General features: G+C 36.2%; 1 protein-coding gene across 1 annotated transcript in view; it reads right to left on the bottom strand.

The window, feature by feature from the left end:
- Nucleotides 1-762: 762 nt before the first annotated feature.
- Nucleotides 763-21,627, bottom strand: part of RPS6KA6 (ribosomal protein S6 kinase A6) — a 96,274-nt gene continuing 75,409 nt past the window's right edge. The window contains 4 exon segments of the mRNA XM_074278137.1: nucleotides 763-1,026; nucleotides 8,474-8,614; nucleotides 16,326-16,443; nucleotides 19,088-19,164. Coding sequence (XP_074134238.1) covers nucleotides 901-1,026; nucleotides 8,474-8,614; nucleotides 16,326-16,443; nucleotides 19,088-19,164 — 462 coding nt within the window. The 3' untranslated portion in view covers nucleotides 763-900.

Below are 21,627 nucleotides of genomic sequence, written 5' to 3'. Positions count from 1 at the left end.
GGTAATGATTGAATCTGACTGGTTAAGTAGGAGTAACATATAGCCAAGTCAATGGCAATATTAGACTCATATTCTCAAAGTGTGAATTGTATTTAATATATTACACCATGGATGACAGACTCTGGGTAGGGGGAAGGGAAGAGAAGAAGAGGGAGGGAAAAGGAGTCTCTGGTTTTCCTAGAAAGCCCCCAATTAGATCTAAATTTTACAAAATCTGATGGACACCCTTACATCTAGATGAAATCACTCACCGACTTGACTTGACCAGATAACATGCAGAGATGTAAACTGCATGTCCTGTCTTAGCCAATCCTTGTGTTAAGCCTTCGCACCGGGTCTACTGGGAGATTCTCACACTAGCACTAATGTGGTTTGAGCAGGCACCAAACTGCCAAGTCTGTACTTTGGCAGCTACAGAGAGTTAAATGGAGCCCACTGATTGTGGAAAATGACAAGTTTCTATACTTGTTTAAAATGACACAAACCAAAAAAAAAGTTTTCTAGCAGGGGTCAATGCTAAAATATATATATGGATACTGTTTGGCATTATACATCTTTATGTGCAACCTGGTCATTGGAAATGGTTGCCCCCAAACCAGAGAAGTCATTAATAACATATCCACAGCTGGAACAAATTTTTAAGAGGTCAGTTTGCAGGGATTCTTTAGGGTCTCATCATACCCTAGTGTTTAACTTAAACACACAGACACTGCTGCAAAACAACATCGTATGAATTTTATGGACCTGTGGTGATTTTTAAAAATTTTTTTCTAAAAAAAGGACTCATACAGAATTTTCAAGTAGTGTAGCAGAAAACTATATATATGTTTTTGATCACTGATTAGGTAGAGAGAAGAGAGAGCCATTCCTCAGATTTTCCCTTCCTCCAGTTTGGCAATCTTACAAGTCTGTGGATGTTAGCTTTTTCATGCTCCTCCGTTGAGCTAAACTCGAAGCAGCGACAGGCTCTAAGACTGGCTGAAAGGTCTTGTGATTCAGTGCAGAGTATGTAGCAGCCATCGCTCCCTGAAATAACAGAAAAACATCACAATCTGAAAGAATGCTGACACAAAGAAGTAAATCTTGTATTAGATTATTGGTGATATTTGAGTGAGAACAAAAGGTGTCCTCCCATAGCCCTGGTCTGCTCTTTCCCTCCATCTCCTGCTGTTATCCTCACTAAGTCTGACACTTGCACATTGGTCACCCTCCCCATGTGAATTCCACAATTTTTTGGCTAATGTCCCTATTCAACTTCAGTCGCCCACCAGCCAGCACTTAGGTACCTTCAGTCTCATCACTTCTTCACCTCCAACATCTTGAGTTGTCAAAAATTTTCTCTCTGACCACATTATTTCCCTTTATTCTGCTGAACTTGCTCTTCCATCTTCCCCATGACCTTTCAGTCCCTCTACATTGCCGTTATCTTAATCACCCCCATTCTAGCTTCACTTAGTTTCCTATTTAACAGCAACCCTACAATTAAATAATTTCAATGATATGCACCCTATCACCTCAGAATCCTATGATACCTTGATCTTACAGTCATCCTCAACTTGCCAATCCACAGCTTTGCTCTTTCTCCCCTCATTCTCCCAAGAGTTATGCAAAGTTCACAAACTTTGCTGGGACCATTACAAATTCATGCTAATAACTTCAGATACCAAACATTTGTTTTATTCCTATCTCCTACACAGAAATTATTCCATGCTCCTCTCACTCTGGTAATAATCTCACTAGCTCTGAGGAGACCGACCTCCCTCAACTTCTCTCTGTGTCAAAATTTTTCCATGTCTTTATGAACTCCCTCCTATTTTGAACATATCTCTGAAAATGCTTCCTTCCTTGTCAAGGCTATGCCCTCTTTCCACCTGAGCTCTTGATCACATTCCCTATTACCTTGTCAAGTCAGTTTCTCTTTCATCACTCTAACCTCAAAGGCAACTTCATTCTCATGACTTCAGTGACCATTTCCATCTGTATGACTACCCCAAATCCTGATCTTATGAACTGTGTTTTCTCCTACACTTTGAATTTCCTTCTGCTTGCTGAACGTCATCCTCTAAATGTCTTGTCCGTCTTGCAAACTCAACATGTCCAAAGCTGAAATAATTCTTTTTTTTAAATTTAATTTTTAATTTTTTTCCTTTCTTCCCCACGTTGCTCTAGAGAAGGCCACCATTTGAGACACAGATTTATAACTATATAAAAACCATATCATGTATACTTCTACTCCTTATCAGTTCTATCTCGGGAAGTGGACAGCATCTTCGTTCACAGGTATTCAAGTATTTATAATACTCAAAAAAATGAGTATTTACAATATTCAGAACTACTTGGTCACTCACAGTTGTTCTTTGAATACTTTTGTTACTGTATACAACATTCTCTTGGTTCTGTTTATTTCACTTTTCATTATTCAATGTCAGACTATGTTTTTTTTTCTAAAATCAACCAGCTCATGATTTCTTATAACACAGTAGTATCCTATAGCACAATAATATATCACAACTTGTTTAGTCATTCCTCAAATGATGGGCCTCTCAATTCCCAGTTCTTTATCACCACAAAGGGAACTGCTAAAATATTTTAGAAAATACAGGTTCTTTTCTTTTTTGTTTTAATTTTTTTGGAAACAGATCTAATAGTGGTATTGCTGAGTCAAAGGGCATATTCACAGTTTTATAACTCTTTGAGCATAATTTTAGATTATTCTCAAAAATAACTGGATAAATTTAAAGTTCCACATCTCTCCCAAAATTGTTTTTTTTTTCTTTCTTCTATTTTTTCCTCCTTTTTCTTACACAGCATGATGAATAGGGAAATATGCTTAGAAGAACTGCTCATGTTCAAACTATATTGGATTGCTTGTGGTCTGGGGGAGAGGTGAAGGAAGGAGGAAGAAAAATTTGGAATACAAAATTTTGCAAAGGCAAATAATGAAAGCTATTATTATAAAAAAAAGACCAGAGTTTTATTATGTCACTGTCCATTCTGATTCCTTCCATTTTTCTTTTCTTGCATTGTTATTGTTTGCATTTCTAATACAATCCTGAATAATATTGGTGATAATGGGCATCCTAAGGGTTTCCCTCCTGTTTGGGAAGACTACTAGCTTACAAATAATGCTTTCTGATGGTTTTAAGTAGACTATCATCTTAAGGAAAAATCCATTTATACCTATACTTTCAAGTGTTTTTAAGGAGTGATGTATTTTGTCAAAAGCTTTTTGTGCATCTATTGATATAATCCTATGATTTTTGTTACACGGTCAGTTATGCTTATATAGCTTTCCTTATGTAAAACCACCCCTGAATTCCTGATATAAATACCACTTGATTACCATGTATAATCTTTGTGATATATTACTGTAGTTTCATAGCTAGTACTTTTTATTTAGGAATTTTGCATACATGTACATTAATGAAATTAGTCTATAATTTTCTTTCTCTGGTTTTTTTCTTCCTGCATCAGGCACCAGCATCATATTTATTTTATAAAAGGACTTTGGAAGGACTCAGTCTTTGCCTATTATTCCAAATAATTTAATATTAGAATTAGTCAATCTTTAAATTTTTGATAGAATTTACTTGTAAATCCATCTGGTCTTGATACTTTTTTCTTAGGTAGCTCAGTTATGGCTTTTTCAGATATTCTATTTTCTCTTTTATTAATATAAGCAGTTTATGTTTTTGTAAGTATTCTTCCATTCCACTTAGATTGCTAAATTTATTTATTAATTAGGTAAAATAATGCCTACGAATTGCTTTGATTTCATCCTCCTTAGTGCTATATTTACCCTTTTATTTTTGATATTAGTAATTTGGTTCCCTCCTAACCATTTTAAATTATATTAACAAATGGTTTATCTATTTTATTCTTTTTTTCCCATAAAGCCAACCTCTAGTTGTATTTATTATTCAATAGTTTTCTTACATTCAGTTTTAGTAATCTTATCTTTAGTTTTTCAAATTTCCAATTTGGTGTATAATTAGAGGCTTTTAATTTGTTTTTTTTCCAGTTTTCTTAATTGCATACCAAATGTGTTGTGCTAAAATAAAATTTTATTGTGCTAAACTAAAATAATTCAATTAAATTCAATAAGCAATAGCCTATTATATGAAAAGTAAACCATAACCTTCTTAAACATCTCTATTTCTGTTAATTCATCAAAAGTCTAGTCATTTTAGATTCCTTCTTTCCCCTTATCCTAACATCCAATCAATCTCTCAAGTCCTGTGAAATCCACCTTTACAATGTTTCTCAAATTAATTCCCTCTTATCATTCCCACTTTTTGGCTCTAGGATAGGCCTTCAACTCTTGTCTAGGACTACTGCCATCTTTTTTTTTTCCCAAAAGAAAGAAATATAACTATCAAACTTTTTAAAATCACAGTTTCCAGGTTAAGAACCCAAGTCCCAGTGATGACCTTATAAATTGAATTAGGATGGTGCTAACACTGTCTGTTATCAAGCCTGTATTTGAACCCTTGGAATGGAATCTGACCTCAATGTACACAAATAGAAATATAATAACCAAAACAATTCTATTCAACAAGCACTTATTAAGTACCTACTGCATGTAAAGACCCAAAAGATGCAGGGAGAGAAACTATATAAAGAATTGGAATGATGGAAAAGATGATTTAATCTGGTTAAAAGAACCCTGGGAGCATGAGAATTGTTTTTAAACATTTGAAAGATTGTTTTTTGGAAGAGGAATTAGGTATTTTCTTTGCTACTACACAGCAAAAAATTAGGAACAATTAGTTTTAACAGGAAGGTTTATTTAAAACTCAGTATGAACTGAATTTAAATTCAACTGTATTTCATGTAAATGGTCAAAGGATAATGAACAGACAATTTTCAGATGAACAACTTGAAACCATTTTTAGTCATATGAAAAGGTGCTCTAAATCACTATTGATCAGAGAAATGCAAATTAAGACAACTCATGAGATACCACTACACACCTCTCAGATTAGCTAAGATGACAGGAAAAGATAATGATGAATGTTGGAGGGGATGTGGGAAAACTGGGACATTGATGTATTGTTGGTGGAACTGTGAACGGATCCAACCATTCTGGAGAGAAGTCTGGAACTATGCTCAAAAAGTTATCAAACTGTGCATCCCCTTTGATCCAGCAGCGTTTCTACTGGGCTTATATCCCAAAGAGATCTTAAAGGAGGGAAAGGGACCCACATGTACAAAAGTGTTTGTGGCAGCCCTTTTTATAGTGGCATGAAAATGGAAAATGAGCAGATTCCCATCAATTGGAGAATGGCTAAATAAATTGTAGTATATGAGTATTATGGAATATTATTGTTCTGTAAGAAATGACCAGCAGGATGATTTCAGAGAGGCCTGGATAGATTTACAGGAACTGATGCTCAGTGAAATGAGCAGGACCAGGAGATCATTATACACAGCAACAGCAAGACTATATGAGAATCAATTCTGATGGATGTGGCCCTCTTCAACAATGAAATGATTCAGGCCAGTTCCAATGATCTTGTGATGATGAGAGCCATCGATACCCAGAGAGAGAACTGTGGGAACTGAGGGTGGGTCACAACATAGCATTTTCACTCTTTTGTTGTGGTTTGCTTGAATTTTTTTTCCTTTCTCATTTTTTTTTTCTTTTTGACCTGATTCTTCTTGTGCACCAAGATAATTGTATAAATACGTATGCATATGTTATATTTACATATATTTTTACCATGCTTAACATATATTGAATTACTCTCTATCTAAGGGAAGGGATACAGGGAAGGGGAGGATTAGAATACAAGGTTTTGCAAGAGTCAATAGTGAAAAATTATCTCTGCATATGTTTTGAAAATAAAAAGCTTCATTAAAAAAAACTGTACTTCATAAACTCTGAAATTCTCCTTTCTGAACACAATCTATTGTCATCCTACTCCTCTCTCTGCCTTGCAACCACAAATTATGTTATTCTTCCTCACTGTGACCTCCAATCCTTTCAGTCCTTAATTCTTTTCCAGGCCATCATTCTTAGTCTCTTCATCATTATGGCCTATTGAGGAGCCATTCAACTCTACCCTGTCCTCTTCTCTTAAGTTCTGTGTCCCTTATCCTACTACAGATCTTGCCAAAGTTTCAGCCTTAGATCATTACCACTGTTCTCTGCATACATTCCTTCTCATGTACTGCTGGATAAAGCTGGCGAAAAAAAAATCACAAACAATATTGCTTTGAATCCATTACAGAGGCTCTTCCAGACTCTTTCCTCCCCACTCAAATGTCCTTTGGTTCCCACACACACACCCTGTCAGTGGACAACCCTGCCTAATATTTTTTAAAATTTAATTTATTTTTAAAAATATTCAATATTTTTATTTTCCCCAGTTATATGTAAAAGAGGCTCCCTTTCATCTCCAGGATCAAATCTATCTTCTGTTTGTGACTCAAAGCATCTCATAATCTGGGTCCCTCCTACCTTTCCAGTCTTTTTATACCTTATTCCTCTCAGGTATTCGGTGATCCAGTGATATGGGCCTCCTTACAGCATCTGCCCCAAGATACCTATATCTCCTGGCTGAGTATTTTCACTGGCTGTCCTTCATGCTTGAATTCTCTCCCTCTTCATCTCTGTCTCCTAGATTCAAGTTCCAGCTAAAATCTCCCCTTCTGGAAGATACCTTTTGTGATTCCCCTTAAAATGGATTCTTTGATTAAATGAAACCAAAAACTTGTAAAAATAATTTCCCCAGCATTTCAAGAAAGTTTTGATTTTTGTAGCTACCTAAATCCAATAATTTGTGATCAAGATTAATCAAGTGCAGCATTTATTTCCACTGGGTTTACAGAGGATTGATTCTGTGTCTTTATTACAGTCTGACCTCGATAAATTCATTTTAGTAGTCTTAAGAGCAGTTTCACGTTTTTATGATGACACACCTAGTCTTTGGGAGAATCAGATTTTTAAAATCTGCTTCCTCTGTATATTTCTACGGTTCTTTAATTCCTTTTTATTCTTCTACTGACTCCTGGGTTTGCATGTAAATTTTCTACTCAACTCTTGTCTTTGCATCAAGAATACTTGGAAGTCCTTTCATTGTTAAAGGCCCATTTTCCCCCCTGTAGAATTATCAACAGTTTTTCTAGATAAATTGCTATTGGTTTTGAGCCTAGATCTTTTCATCTTCTGAAATATTGATGTGAGTGAACTCTGTGAAAATTGTGCAAAATAATCACTGAAACTATGTCTTCTTTGATCTGCAAAAGAAGAGAGATTGGGGTCTCCCAGGCTCCAGAGTGTGTAGGAAGAGGCATATTTTCCAGACCGGTATCATTCAATTGGAAATCTTGGGCAAAACACTCCTTATTGATCTTTTGGGGAGTTGCACCCTCATTCAGCAAACCCTAAAACCTTCAAAGTGATTTTCATTCAACTGCGAGATCTGGGCCTGATACTGATAAGTATCTAGGCCTGGGGACACTGGCTTTCTTTTCAACTGGGAACTTCAGTCTCAGATTTCCTATTAAAGGGCAATTTTAAACTCATTTCTTTGCAGAATGTCCAAAGCTCGACTATGCCTTGCCTTGGCATAGCTGCCTGCCAGGACTCCTGCCGGCTGTGAAGAGACCCTCTTCTCAATGAAAAACCTTTTGCTATTTCTCTGTTAGGATCTTGCCACTGAGGAAGTCAGTCTCCTAGCAAAGCTGACTTCTGCAGTGCCAATAAACTTCTCTTTGCCACAAACAGATTTCGGGTTCATGAATTCTTTCATGAAGGACCTGTGCCTCTGACCAAAAGGGGATTCACACAACTCTCTACTCTGCCACTAGAATACCATCAATCTCGTACTCTCTGTTCCTTTTTTGTTCCTTTCCAGCTGATATCTAGGCTGAGCAGTAGACTTCAAAAGATATGACAAGACCCAAAAACAGTCAAAATGAAGAGGTTTTTTTTTTTTTTTAAATAAAACAAAACAACAAGCTAAAAATAAAGTTCAATTTTGGAACAAATACATAAAAGAATCATAGGGAAGATTTTCTGTTTTTAGGCAGGTCACTTCACTACTTTTGTGTCATTAACACTGTAGATTTTCCCCATGATATCTTTTATTCTAATACTGTATACAATGGAAGATAGTCTACAATTATACTAGAAGGAAGAAGCACTAGATGTCAGTTGTGTCAATAAACAGTGTTACCATCCACTACCAGACATATTGAAAATAAAACAAAAGTATGTTCTTTTAGGTGAGGCAGGGGAAGATAGGAAACTTTTCTTTCATCATATGGAAAAGCAAAACTAAAGAATGTTAGGAAGTATCTAAGGTTTATGGTTGAAAATAACAGTGTGAAATTTTTAAAATTCCTCAATTTTGTTTAGCTATTTTAGCTATTAAAATATCAATTTAGATAATTACCTTACTGTATAGTCAGTGTATTGACAGTACAGATATAAAATATTAAAAGAGTTTTAAAATAGTTATTTTACCTTTACTAGATGTGGTGCATCTTGCCTGTTGAGCTGATAATGCGGTAACTGGTCCCTACACGCTATCCATGAGTGTTTTAACACTTGTTCAGCAGTATACCGTTGATGTGGGTCGACGTGAAGCATGTGGGACAGCAAATCCTAAATTAAAATGAAAAAAAAAATTAGTTAAATCAAATATGAAATAAAAGATATTTCATATATTGCTTAAATATAAATATCTGTAATTTTATAATTTCTCTTTGGACATCAGCTCAATGGAATATCTATCACATATTGAAAATAGTAAAGCGGTAAAAGAGACAATTTCCAAAAATATACCAATTTTGACTATTCCCATTAACTAGGAAAATCCACATATGTGAAGTTACAACATGCTAAGGAAGAAGAATGGAAAGAAGTTTTCAGAAAATGGCTATAAAGTAGCAATTACCTACCCTGAAACATGGAAAGTAGTCAAGAAGAAAGAAACTATAGAACTATACTATTACTATGACTCTAAAAGTAAATACCTAAACCATTTGGAGATAAGGGAGAAGAAGTGTTCCACGTGGCTAATTTAGTTGATAAGTGAATATTACAGTATGAAACACTTAAGAAAGCAATAAAAGCAAATATCTCAATCTAATATCTATTCTCCTTATCACCCTGTTATAATGTTTGAACTGCTGCAGTGCTAAGTTCTTATATTATAACTATTGTGACTGCCCTTGAATTTACATTAATGGATTAGACATGTTTGCTTATGATCTATCTTTCATATATATATATATATATATATATATATATATATATATATGTTACATGGACATCACATCAACTATGATTACTTTTAATTTCAATGTGACAGTAAAATGTATATGAGTATGTACACATATGCTATATATACACACAATGTATATTCCATAAACTTGGGAAACTCCCAGTGTGGAGTTCTCCAATTCATCAACTATTTATATATGATTTACAAGTTTTTGTCCAGATCTTCCCGATTCCAGGCCAGGCCGATATCAACACTAAGCCGTATGGGCTTTTATAATGTGTGGGAAGGGTGCTAGATCCCCCTTTACCCAAATTAACTAATCAGAGATATCTTCAGATACAAAAGAAAGCATTTATTTGGTCATTGCAAGGAGAGGCCCAAACATACCCAGTCAGACATCAGCTCCCATCTCCCAAGCATGTGCCTGACCTTTGCCAGCCAGAAATAATAAAGCTGGTTAAATAGCAAAAGACCCAAGTCTTTTCACTGGATGGACTAAAAAGGAAGTAACCATTACTGACCAATGATCAGCAATGTTGTCTGCTTCCTGTGGGTCGCGTCACTTTCTGCCACTTCTTGAAGCTGGAACCTAGCTTCTGACCTTAATTCTTCTACAGACCCCTGGGAATCATGTGACAGGCCTGCAACCTGGGCCTAAAGCCTGACCTACTCCATCTCAAAGACTTTTTGAGAAATCTTCACCTGGTTCCTTTCAATACTATTTTTAAAACCCCATAAACTCTTCTCAGATTAAAAATGAATTAGCTTTTCAAGTTATGGTACATTTTCTCTCTTCCCCATTTCTTTTTTTCTTGGTGGTGGGGTGTCTGGTATCAATTAGATTTAACAGAAAACTGTGATAATAACAAAATATAAAATGTAGGAAGAACAGAGTAATTACAGAAAGACACCAAGACACCCAGGTAAAAGCAGCAACGCAAAAGAAAAATAAAGTGAATATGACATATAACAGAAATGAATGTAGAATGTGACACATAATGGAGTCAAATGCAAGTTATCAAAATTGATTTTCACTGAATCACTATCATGAGAAAAGTTCCCTCTGATCATGGACTACTTAAACCTTTAAATCAACCACATGCAAAATAAAAAAATAAATTCCACACCTCAAGCTTGCTGCTATTTACACTTGACCAGTTGCTTTTTTTCTCTATATTTGTGGGAGATAGAGGCAAAGGGGAAGGAAAAAGGTTGAAGAGAGAACCCAGAAGGCAGGGGATTTTTGAAAAATTGGGACCATAGTGCTTGACTATGACCTCTACTCTTTCTTTTAGAAAATATCCATTAGGGCCAGTTAGATAAGAAAAGTATTTATAGTCACAAAAAGTGAAGGAAGAAAATGTGGCAAAGATTAACAGTTTGGTTTCAGCACAGTCCTAAAGATTTTAGAACATTAGAGCTAAAAGAAAATTTAGGGACAATTTACTCTTACATCCTCATTTGACAAATGGGAAAACTCAAGTCCAAAGAAGGGGAGAAACTTTACAAGATGATATAGTTAGTTGGTAAAAATCATGATCTTATATCTCAACTCTCAACTCCTAGTTCTGTGGTTTTTTCATTATATATTGGTTTACAGAAATGGGAAATCTGCTCTAGTTCACATTGGCCCTGAGTTACCTGGATCCTAAAAGACCCCAAGGTGACAAAATCCAGCTGCTCTTAAGCTTCTGACTGTAAGTTTGAGGGCAAGATTATCAAGAAAGGGTTAGAAAGGACCCTGGCAGTCATTTAAACCATTCTTTAGATGAGGAAACAAAGGTTTTCTGCTACTCTCTTCTCCTTCACCCACCTCCCATAATGAGGTAGTCTTATTCATTACCAAGGAATGATGTCAGAAAATGTTACACATAGTCTATTCATTATACCATGTTACATCAAGATCTGTAACAGTAATAGATCCCTGAGCCTAACTAAAAATTGGAGACTGAAATTTTTGTAGGTCAGAATGAAAATAAAAAGTCCCAAATCTAAGAAGAACCTGTCAGGAACAAACCAGTGCCTCAGGGAAGAGCAGTTGAATGTGCAGTCAAATTGTAATTTTCCTTACTACTCTAAAAGTAGTCTTATGGTTCTAACTATTGGTATATAGGATATTTTCATTCAAATGTCTGTCACTGTTTGACATAATACTCATTAAACTTGATAAGCAATGGTAAACACTCATTGTTCTCTGTTTAAAGGCACTGATCATTTTGTACTTATTCAGAAAGTACTACCATGGGCCCTAGGGTTTTGCACAGGAAACAGTACTCGGTGTTATTGAGAGAAGAAACTAATAGTTAATGAAGGAAGGAAATAATTACTTTCAAGTCAAAATTTAGTTAGGTGTCTAGGATTAATGTACTTTTATCGTGTCCCACAGGAGCCTTGGGTGGGAGACAACGAACAGTCATAAAACCTAGTCAATTAATATCTGGAAATAAGGATTGATTTTTCAACAGCAAAGGTTTCTCCTGAGGTGTGGAACAAAAAATAACTAATAAATAGTACCATCCCAGTAACTCTTACATGATTCTATGGTCAATATTTGTTCACTTGGAAAGGTTTGAATAGAATGCTCTTTACTTTGTGCTAAATGGCTTCACAGGAGAAATTTAAAATAAAGTTTTATAACTTTCTTCTCAGAATTCACAATATTTTATATGGAACCTCAATAATCTTATAATTCTTCAGCTTTTCTTTCAGTGGCAAGATGAAGGCAGATAACAAATAAAAGTGTCATTAACTTAATATTAATATGAAAAAGAACACCAGGTACAAATGAAAATATAAACCAGACTTCAGGAAAGGATTAAAGTGCTTAGGAAAAATATGTCCCAATACTTTTGAAGTATCATTTTCATATAGTTGATGCACTCATTGTAAATTATACTCCCATGATGACTATTAGTAGACAATACTTTATTATGTATGTAATTGAAATAATAAGTATGTTTTTTAAAATCTTGTAAAGCTCCTTGAGAATAAGGATTGCTTCCTTCTTGGTGTCAAGCATAGTGCTTGGTACCCGGGAGGTGCTACAAATACAAAAAATTAAAGAATTTCTACTTTCAATGTCCCTATCTTCTAATGGGGGAGAAGATAAGTGCACATAAAATATATACAGCATAAATATAAGATGAATGCAAACTTATTCAAAGTTAGTGGGACTAACAATTCTAGCAGGTGAGGGGAATGGGAAAAGACCATGCAGAAGGTGATGCCTGAATTAGTCCAATTAGTGACGATCAACACGAGGACACCATATTTGAATTTTCACTAGGGTTGTACAATTCCCGATTCTGGCGTTTGGGAACCAGGAGGAAATATTTTCATAGACTGACTATTTAAGCAAGACACTATGCCTTGATTCCAAGTAAAACTACATGAATAGAACACTCCAATAAAGTTTCTAAGCTAGCTTCCCAACTGGGCTGACCAGGAGTGGTCACTTCCTGAATTCAACAGATTGTACTGGATAACAAATTCTTCTTCTGAGTTTAAAGAAGAGGAGACACTTAAAGAGACACATTCTATTAGATAGAAATGTGGAGGAGGAGCATTCTAGGCATCGGGGATGGCCAGTAAGAAGAAAATAGGACAGGATGGGAAATAATAAGAGGGGAAACAAGAAATAACTGAGAGGGGTTCCTATGGAAGGAAAAGAGAGGCTATTTTGTCTGGATGGTAGAATGTGACAAGGGGACTAATGTTCAATGAAGCTAAAATGCTAGGTCAGAGACAGATAGTATGAAACTTTAAAGGTTAAAGGGAGTTCATATTTTATCTTAAAATCGATGATACTGTCAATTAGGCTGACTGTGGCATTCCTTCTGGATTAATACTGTTATTTTCATCCATCCTTCTGATTTCATGTTTTCTCTCCCTGACTTTATGAGAAGAATAAAAGTGGTAAGCTGCCTTTGGGCTAGGGAAAAGAAATCAAAGCAAATAATCCTGCTCTGGTCATTCCTGTGTGCGTCATCCACTCCACATTACTTTGTGGTTATGGCAATTCAGGTCCAGAACTTCTCTCAATTTCTTAAGTGAGAGAAACTGCCAATTCATACAGCTCTTCTAGTCTAGTCTAAATGGTCACTATTCCTTTACTCTCCCCAAAACATGTCATCTTGTCAGAAAATCAGTTTCCATCTGTGCTCAAGTATGTTATATAAAGTATTCTAGGATCTTCCGGAAAAAAATCATGAAGAATTCTCTTCTCAGAGGCAGATGATAAAAGCTGTTTAAGTGACTTAGAAGGGCATGGCGAAAATAAATATTATTCTATGTTACTATATGTAAAATCACTTAAATCTGCTTGGAGATAAAAAGTTGAAGGCTGGAGAGCTGTATGATTTTTTTTTTATTCACCCAACAAAGACTTGGTGAATGTCTAACCTTTATGAAATAATCATTTCTTTAAAAAGAGAGATTTTCTTTATTCTATTTGGAGAAACCCCTAGTCATCTTGGGATGGGTGACAGTGGTGGCCTTATAAGTGTTCCCTCCTTTCCGTGCTTCTTTCAAGGGAGGGGAAATGTTGCTTAGAGAAAGGAGCTGGAAGCACCTTTCATAACAGAGCAGTCCCAGCAATAATTTTCTAAGCTAAAGTATCTACATACTATCTTTCAAGTTCATCATTTATAGCCTTACTCACTTCTTTGCCATAACATCAACGAAAAAATTAACACTAGAAAAACAACTAAGAAGGAATAGTAAGAACCGAACATAGAACAATTGATTCGTTTAAGATTGGAAAGGGAGTACAACAAGGATTTATATTGTCCCATTATTTAACTTATATGCAGAATCCATCATACAAAATACCAGGCTGGACAAATCAAAAGCTAGAATCAGGGTTGCTGAGAGAAATATCTCAGATATGCAGGTGATGCAATTCTGATGGCAGAAAGGAATTAAGAAGCCTCTTGACAAGGGTGAAAAAGGCTAGAGTAAACAATGGCCTGAAGCTCAACACTAAAAAAATTAAGACCTTGGCAACTGGTTCTATTACTTCTGGGAGAAGAGAAGGAAGCAGTGTTAGATTTTATATTCTGTGACTCAAAGATGGGATGGTGCCCGCAGCCATGAAATTAAAGACATTTGCATCTTGGGAGGAAAGCTCTGACCAATCTAGACAACAGACTTCAAAGCAAAGACATCACCTTGCCAACAAAGGTCTGTAAAGTCAAAGTTATGGTTCTGCCAGTTGCAATATCTGGTTGTGAGAATTGGACTACAAGGAAAGCTGAGTGAACCAATCCTTTTGAATCATGGTGCTGGAGAAGACTTTTGAGAGTCCCTTGCACAGTAAGGAGATCAAATAACTCACTACTTACAGAAATTAATTTATGCTCACTGGAAAGTCAAGTACTGAATCTGAAGCTTAAATATTTTGGCCACATACTTGAGAAAGACTGAAAACAAGAGGAAAAGGGGAGAGCAGAGGATGAGATGGATAGAGAGTGCCACGGGAGCAACAAACATGAACTTGGACAGACATCCAGAGACAGCAGAGGAAAAGGACCTGGCATGCTATGATCCATGGCGTTATGAAGATTCAGATTTGACTCAACAATGATCACCAAGGCTAATAGAAGGAGCCCGGATGTGAGAAAATATCAATCCTATTTCCAAATGAATTTTTTCCCCAAGTTGATATATCTTGCTAATTACACTTGGCTTAGTATTGAAATCTGGTTACATTCCAGGAATAGATAGAATTTGGTTAATGGAGGACATGACCCAGAACTATGGCAGGGCAAAGTCAGCTTGAAATTAAGTGTAATTATTGATAATCCCCACATGGTTAATTGAATTATATGCATTCAATACTGAAATACAGGCAGAGAAAACATCAGATGCTCTGGAAATCCCTACTCTGCTAATCTAATTTAACAAACTGAGTTAGTTTTCTATAAACATTTGATTCCACAAACATTTATTTGGTACCTACTAGAGGCAAGGGCTCGGTTATACAAAGACAACAAAATGGCCCGGGAGCTTAGCTTCAACCAGAGGGCTCCAACTCCTACAACATGACAGTTGCTTGCTAATAGAGGGTCAGTGCTAATAGGGATTAGTAAAGAAGACATGTGAGTGGGCTTGTGGAGAAAGTTAACTACAAAGAAGCAGGGTCAAAGGGGGTATTTGCAAGCGATAGCGAGCATGTCTGTCCAAAGGCCCAAAAGTGACAGATGGGATACCTAGTTTAGGGAAAGGCTATAGGCCAGTTTGGCTTCAATGGAGGTGGGAGCCAGATTTTGGAGGCACTCAAGTTTCAACGGGAGACATTTATATTTTATCCTGGAGGCAAACATGGAGCCACTGAAGACTTTTGAGACTTTGTGTTTTGGCAACATCTGTCTTGGAAATATTAATTTGGCAGGTATGGGAAGTCTATATAGAGAGGTTAAGAGCCTAGAATGAGAAAGAAGTAGGAGGCTACCAAAACAGTCCAGGTGAGAGGAAATGAGGACAGTCTCAGAAGAGAGAAGGGAGAATATCTGGGAGGTGTTGTATGCCTTGGCCATAGCTGGGACATGGAAGGGTGAAAGATAGCAAGAAGTCCAGGAAGGCGCTTAGACTGCAAGCTTCAGGGAACAGGATGCTACTGTTGCCTTCTGTAATAATTGGGAAGGTAGGAGGTGAGGAGAGGATTTAGAAGAAAGACAATGAGATGTTTGATGAATTTAAGTTATTTATTAAACATCTAGTTTGAGATGTTTAAAAGGCAATTGGAGATGGGAGATTGGTGATCAACACAGAGCTTGGGGCATTATAGGTAGAATTGAGAATGCAAGCATAAAGATGGAAATGAACTAAAGTTCCTGGAAGTTGAGCATGTGGAAGAGGGTGGAAGAGCCCTCAAAGGGGACTGGGAAGGAGTAGTCAAAGAAGTAGGAGGAGACCTAGGAGAGGGAAGGGGACTATTTTTCATTTGTCTTTGTATCCTCAATGCTTAGTACAGTGGTATAGTGCTGGACACAGCATTTAATGAATGCTCATGTTGATATCTATTCATTTAAATAGTCCACATAATACATTAGCAGGCCTTAAGAATATTATAACAAAACATATTTTTACCTTTGCTGTGTCTGAAACAGTGTCCCAGTTGCCACCACTTAGAGAGAATTTTCCACTACCTATCCGTAACAAGATTTCTTCAGGAGTATCATTGGGACCATTAGCAAAAGGAGTATATCTATTAAAACAAACACACACACACACACACACACACACACACACACACACACACACACACACACACAAGAATACATTTTAGAAGGCAATAAAAGATTACATACATAATAAATCTAAGATGACCAGATGACTTTAGGAAAATCTTCAGATTATCTTCCTAATACTCAATTTGGTACTATCCACATCTCTTTTTCCATCACAATTAACCAAACCCAACATCAGATCCATTACTAAAATATTCTGCACACTGTTTTTGTGGTAGTTATTGTTGCTCAGTCATTTCAGTCATTTCTACCTCTCCATGACTCCATTTGAACTTTTTTTGGCCAAGATATTAGAGTGGTTTGCCATTTCCTTCTCCTTACTAAATGTCTGCGGTACTGTCAAGTTAATAAGAATATTTAACCTGTACCTAGAAGAGCTAACTCATTTTGCGCTCTTCAGTATAGAACTCTTAGCTTAAAACCAAACCAGAAGACAATGCTAATATTGTAATTTTTCTCCAGGAACTTACTACCAAGTCACATATTCCTGACCAGAATAAAATGCACATTTTGCATATATTCAGTGATATGTAAGATTTGATAAATGGGTTCTCATTCAAGTAAAACATTTTAATGATAATTTGTGACAGTTACTATTTAATTTAGAATTAAACTGTTTTAGAAACTGAAAAACAAGCTTTTTCAATTCAGTAGCTTTTTGCCAACACCTTTCAAAGGAAACATTATAAGAGATTGCACGCCTTAAGGTGGAAGCTATTTTCTACATATGAATTAAAGACATAATACACAGGGCGGCTAGGTGGTGCAGTGGATAGAGCTCCAGCCCTGAAGTCAGGAGGACCTGAATTAAATCTGGCCTCAGACACTTAACACTTCCTAGCTGTGTGACCCTGAGCAAGTCACTTAACCCCAATTTCTCAGGGGGAAAAAAAGACATGATACATACCCAGAGGAACAAAAATTTGCACACAGATTTGAGATTACTTGAATTTTAAGATCTCATAAATTAGTACTTTCATTTTTTTGGAGAGGTAGAATGGATAAACAGTTGATCCTAGTGTTAAGAAGATCTGGATTTAAGGTCCAACTCTGTCCCATCCGGGTTGTGTGACCCTGGGCAGGTCACTTACCCTCTTGGTGCCTCAGGCAGCTAAGGCGGTAAATTGCAGAGAACAGGCTTATCTCCATTGGAAAACTGAGCAAAAAAAATGCTACATCAATGAAAGCCCCAATCTTCTCCTCCCTCCATCCATTCAATTCTTTGGAAGTTGCATTTCATAGGGAAAAGGAACAACAAATGAGTATAATGCTGGGTGAGCAGATGGTAATCCATCCACTGTTGGCATTTGACAAAGCTGATTTATGTAAAAAAAAAAAAAAAAAGATGGGGGAGAAGATTTTCTGTAATTAGTGTTAAAAGATTTAATTAACTGATGTTCCATCTAATATCAGTCAATTATAGACAAATAAATTTAAACCTAGAATTTTTGCCCAAACATGGAGTAGATAATATGTTTGAATATAACAAGCTAGAAATAGTATTCTAGGGATGGAAAACTTGAATGCTGATTCCTCATTCTGAATAGTTTGTCTTGGCACGGAGTCTAATATGTAGCCTTTTACTAAAGCAACTATTAAATTTAATGATAAGCATTTTACTGTTTGTATAAAGATTTTTATACAAATATACAATGATTTTTATATCAAAGTACATGACCTTATGGGACATCATTACTATATCTCTAGCATTATATTCCAAATATACTTTTTCACACAAGCCACATTTCAATATATTATTATGCTATTCATCTCTCTTTATACATTACAAATCTTGTGAGTTCCTCCATTAGACTCAGAGGTCCTCCAGGGCAGGGGTTGTCTTGCTTCCTTTTTATCCAGCGTCTGGCACATAGTACAGTTTAATAAATGCTTGTTGACTGACTAAATTAGTGGTTATTTCCCCACTAAGATTGCTCAAAACAAACTTGACAGCAAGCAATAGTGTTTTTCCTTCTAAACACACCTACTCAAAAGAAGATTCATTGTTAGGGGCCACAAGACAACTGTGTTATCAGGTGCATATTGCCGATGTTAACATCAGCAATTGTTATCACACTTCAAATATTTCAGGCATTTTATTAAGCTCTTTTGAGGCAGGCACAGGTCTCAGTTGAAACTGATAGAAGCTATTTGCTGATCTTATCCGGTATTACTTCTGTATTATTAAGAGTCATATTTCATTTCTAGCCCTTAATGATGACTCAGTAGCAGCAAACTTGGTAACTTCATCCTTACACATGCCTTTTAATTTCTTATCCAATATTATTTTAATATTTAAATTAATATTTTAAAAGACTACTATATCAAATTAAAATTAAATCCTAATAAGAATGCCAATTTTAAAATATCCTTTTGTTCAAAAGCTGAAATTTTTGGCTTGATGAAAGTATCAGAAAACGACTACAAATGGACAAGTTACATCAATATAGCTCTCTAATCAATAAGTTCTATTAGGACACAGTATTCATTTCAATTTTGAAAGAGAAAGAGCACAATCTTTGACAAATGAAAACCATCCTTTTCCTTAGGACTATTTTCATCCCTCAAAATAATAGTGAAGAAGGCCTGAATGTTTCTTACCCAGCCAGCATTGTGTAAAACAGGACACCCAAACTCCAAATATCACAAGCAGCATCATAACCTTGCCTCATGAGAACCTAAGAAACACAAATATGAAGCACAGAGAAACAACATCACTATTAGCTGTGGATTCGAAATTCAATACATTCAAGTATTTTTCTACCCCCAAATTAAATTGAATGGCTTCCTAAACCAGATTCTCAAAGATATTAACGATCCAGAAGAGCCTGAGGAGGATGCAGAGATGCTTGGTTAGATTGGTCTAGGCAAGTCCCTCAATTTCTGAAAGCCTCAGCCTCCTCCTTGCTTAAGTGATCTCTCGTCCCAGCTAAGGTATAAAACTCTGTGATGAGAGTCTTTAAAAACTTAAGACCTTTTCAATTTTGGGTATTCACTGAATGTTGTTTCAGTACTTGTGTGTGTGTGTGAGCACTCACTGTGTGTGTCTGTCCTTCCTTAAGGGCTAAAACCAAAAAAAGGGGGTATAAGACACAGCCCTGCCTGAGGGAGCTGAGGTAGACCTAGTTATGCAAGGTTAAACAATATAAAGAGTCAAATAATAAGGGAAGGCAATGCAAGAAATGTCACAAGACTGTATAAGATCAGTATGAAAGCATGAAAAAATTTGGTTTACATTTTGCAATAATTTCTTGAAAAAAAAAGTCAATTTAGGTCACAAAAATAGAGTGGGTTAATTGTGAATGTCTTAGATAATCTGTCACAATTTTTTGAAATTGGAGACAATGTTAATTCAATCAAATAATAACGAAATAGCATATTAAATTGCATGGTTCCTATGAAATGAATATAAGTTTAAAAGTGTGTGAGAAAAAAAAAACAAACAAACCAAGGAAATGAAATAGTCATTCTTTTCACTAAGAAAAATTAGTCCACTGTTAAGCCTCTAGGCATATGGACAAAATAGAAACATTATTAATGCATTAAACCAGAATTGCATAACACCATAAAGTTTTCATAAAAAGACTAAAAAATCATATTTGGCTTTGACAGTTGCCAGACATGAGTAAGTATATAGCTAACAAGTAATCCAAGACTAAAGTGTTTTTTTTTTCAGCCAGAGAATTCAAAAACAAAAAGCAAAATTGAGTAGCTGAAGAGGCTTTCAACTTGCATAATGGACTCCCACAGATTATACAAATGGGGCTCTCAAGATTCAGATAAGGAGAACCCTTCCTATCAGTTGTAGCAGATCTTACCTCTCCTCTCACTTATCTGAAGAAAGAAATTAAGAAGGATACAGATTAAGGAACACAGAGTACACAGAGTAATTATATTAGGACTGTTAAAAGGTTAGAAGAGGATCTGGTCTATAATGGAGGCAATGGAGAAATATGGATAATAAAAGCTCTCATTTGCTTAAGGTTTTGCCAAGTGTTTCCATATACATCTTCTCATTTGGTCCTTACAACAATAACTCTGTGAAACAAGGGTCATTATTAACCCCACTTTAGAGATAAGGAAACTGAGGTTCAAAGAGGTTTAGGGACCTGTCTGGTTATAAACTGACTCAGGTAGGATATGAATTCAAGTCTTCCTCCTCCGAGCATAGGACTCTATTCCCTATTAAGTCTTTCCAATCAAAATCAGTCCTTGACATAGTATTTTCAGATTTACAAAGTGTTTTCTTCACAGCAACCTGGTGAATTCTTACTATTTTATAGCTTAAGGGAGAAGTAAGGCACAGAAAGGCCAAATGACTTGTTCAGAAGTGAAGCCCAATCTCCAAGTATTTGATTCTCCATCCTGCCATTTTGTTTCCTCATTGCCGTCATGTCTTCCCTTGACCCTTTCCTAGCTTGCTGGATAGAAAGAGGGGAATCAGAAGGTCACCAGTGGGTTCTGTCACCCCCAGCATTTCCTTCATCTCACTCATATACAGGAGAGAGGTTTACATCATCTCTTCGTTAGGGTCAAGAAGTTCAAACTTTGTTGGACGTTAAGAAAGAAGGGCTATGAAATTTAGCTCAACAATTATTTACAGAGTACCTCTTGGACAATGTGGAACAGGAAAGGAGCTTAAAAAGCAGCACCCTCTGCTCTGTCTGTGCTCCCATTCATCAGGGAACAAGCTAAATGGACAAAGTGAGAGATTGAGGATGCTGGAGCCAGGCTTTAGTAGCACTGCTGCTGCCACCCCTCTGCTCTAGCACCTCTCATGCCTACTGTCCCTATCCACTAAATAAAGGAAAAGTTTCAGGGCTTGGCCCGGTGGGGCAAACAGTGGTTAGGGTTTAATTCTAGGTAACTTGCAATAGATGCATATGGATTTACTCAATTAGCTACCCTGATATTTCTTTTCCTTTTCTTCTTCCTAAGGTATGAGAGGAAATGAAGACATACTCATTCATATGTGAAAATCTTTATTTGGGAGGTAAAATTCCTTTGTGAAAGAGCGCTAAGTTTTGCATTTACTTTTTTAATTCAAAAGTTAGACTGAGGGTTTGGACACCTGGGTTCCAATTCCAACTCTGCTACTGTAAGACTTGGAGGGCAATTCATTTAAACTTTCAGGTCCTTAA

Source organism: Sminthopsis crassicaudata, chromosome X (genome assembly GCF_048593235.1).
Source record: "Sminthopsis crassicaudata isolate SCR6 chromosome X, ASM4859323v1, whole genome shotgun sequence".
NCBI lineage: Eukaryota > Metazoa > Chordata > Mammalia > Dasyuromorphia > Dasyuridae > Sminthopsis > Sminthopsis crassicaudata.
This window is presented reverse-complemented; position numbering and strand designations above follow the sequence as displayed.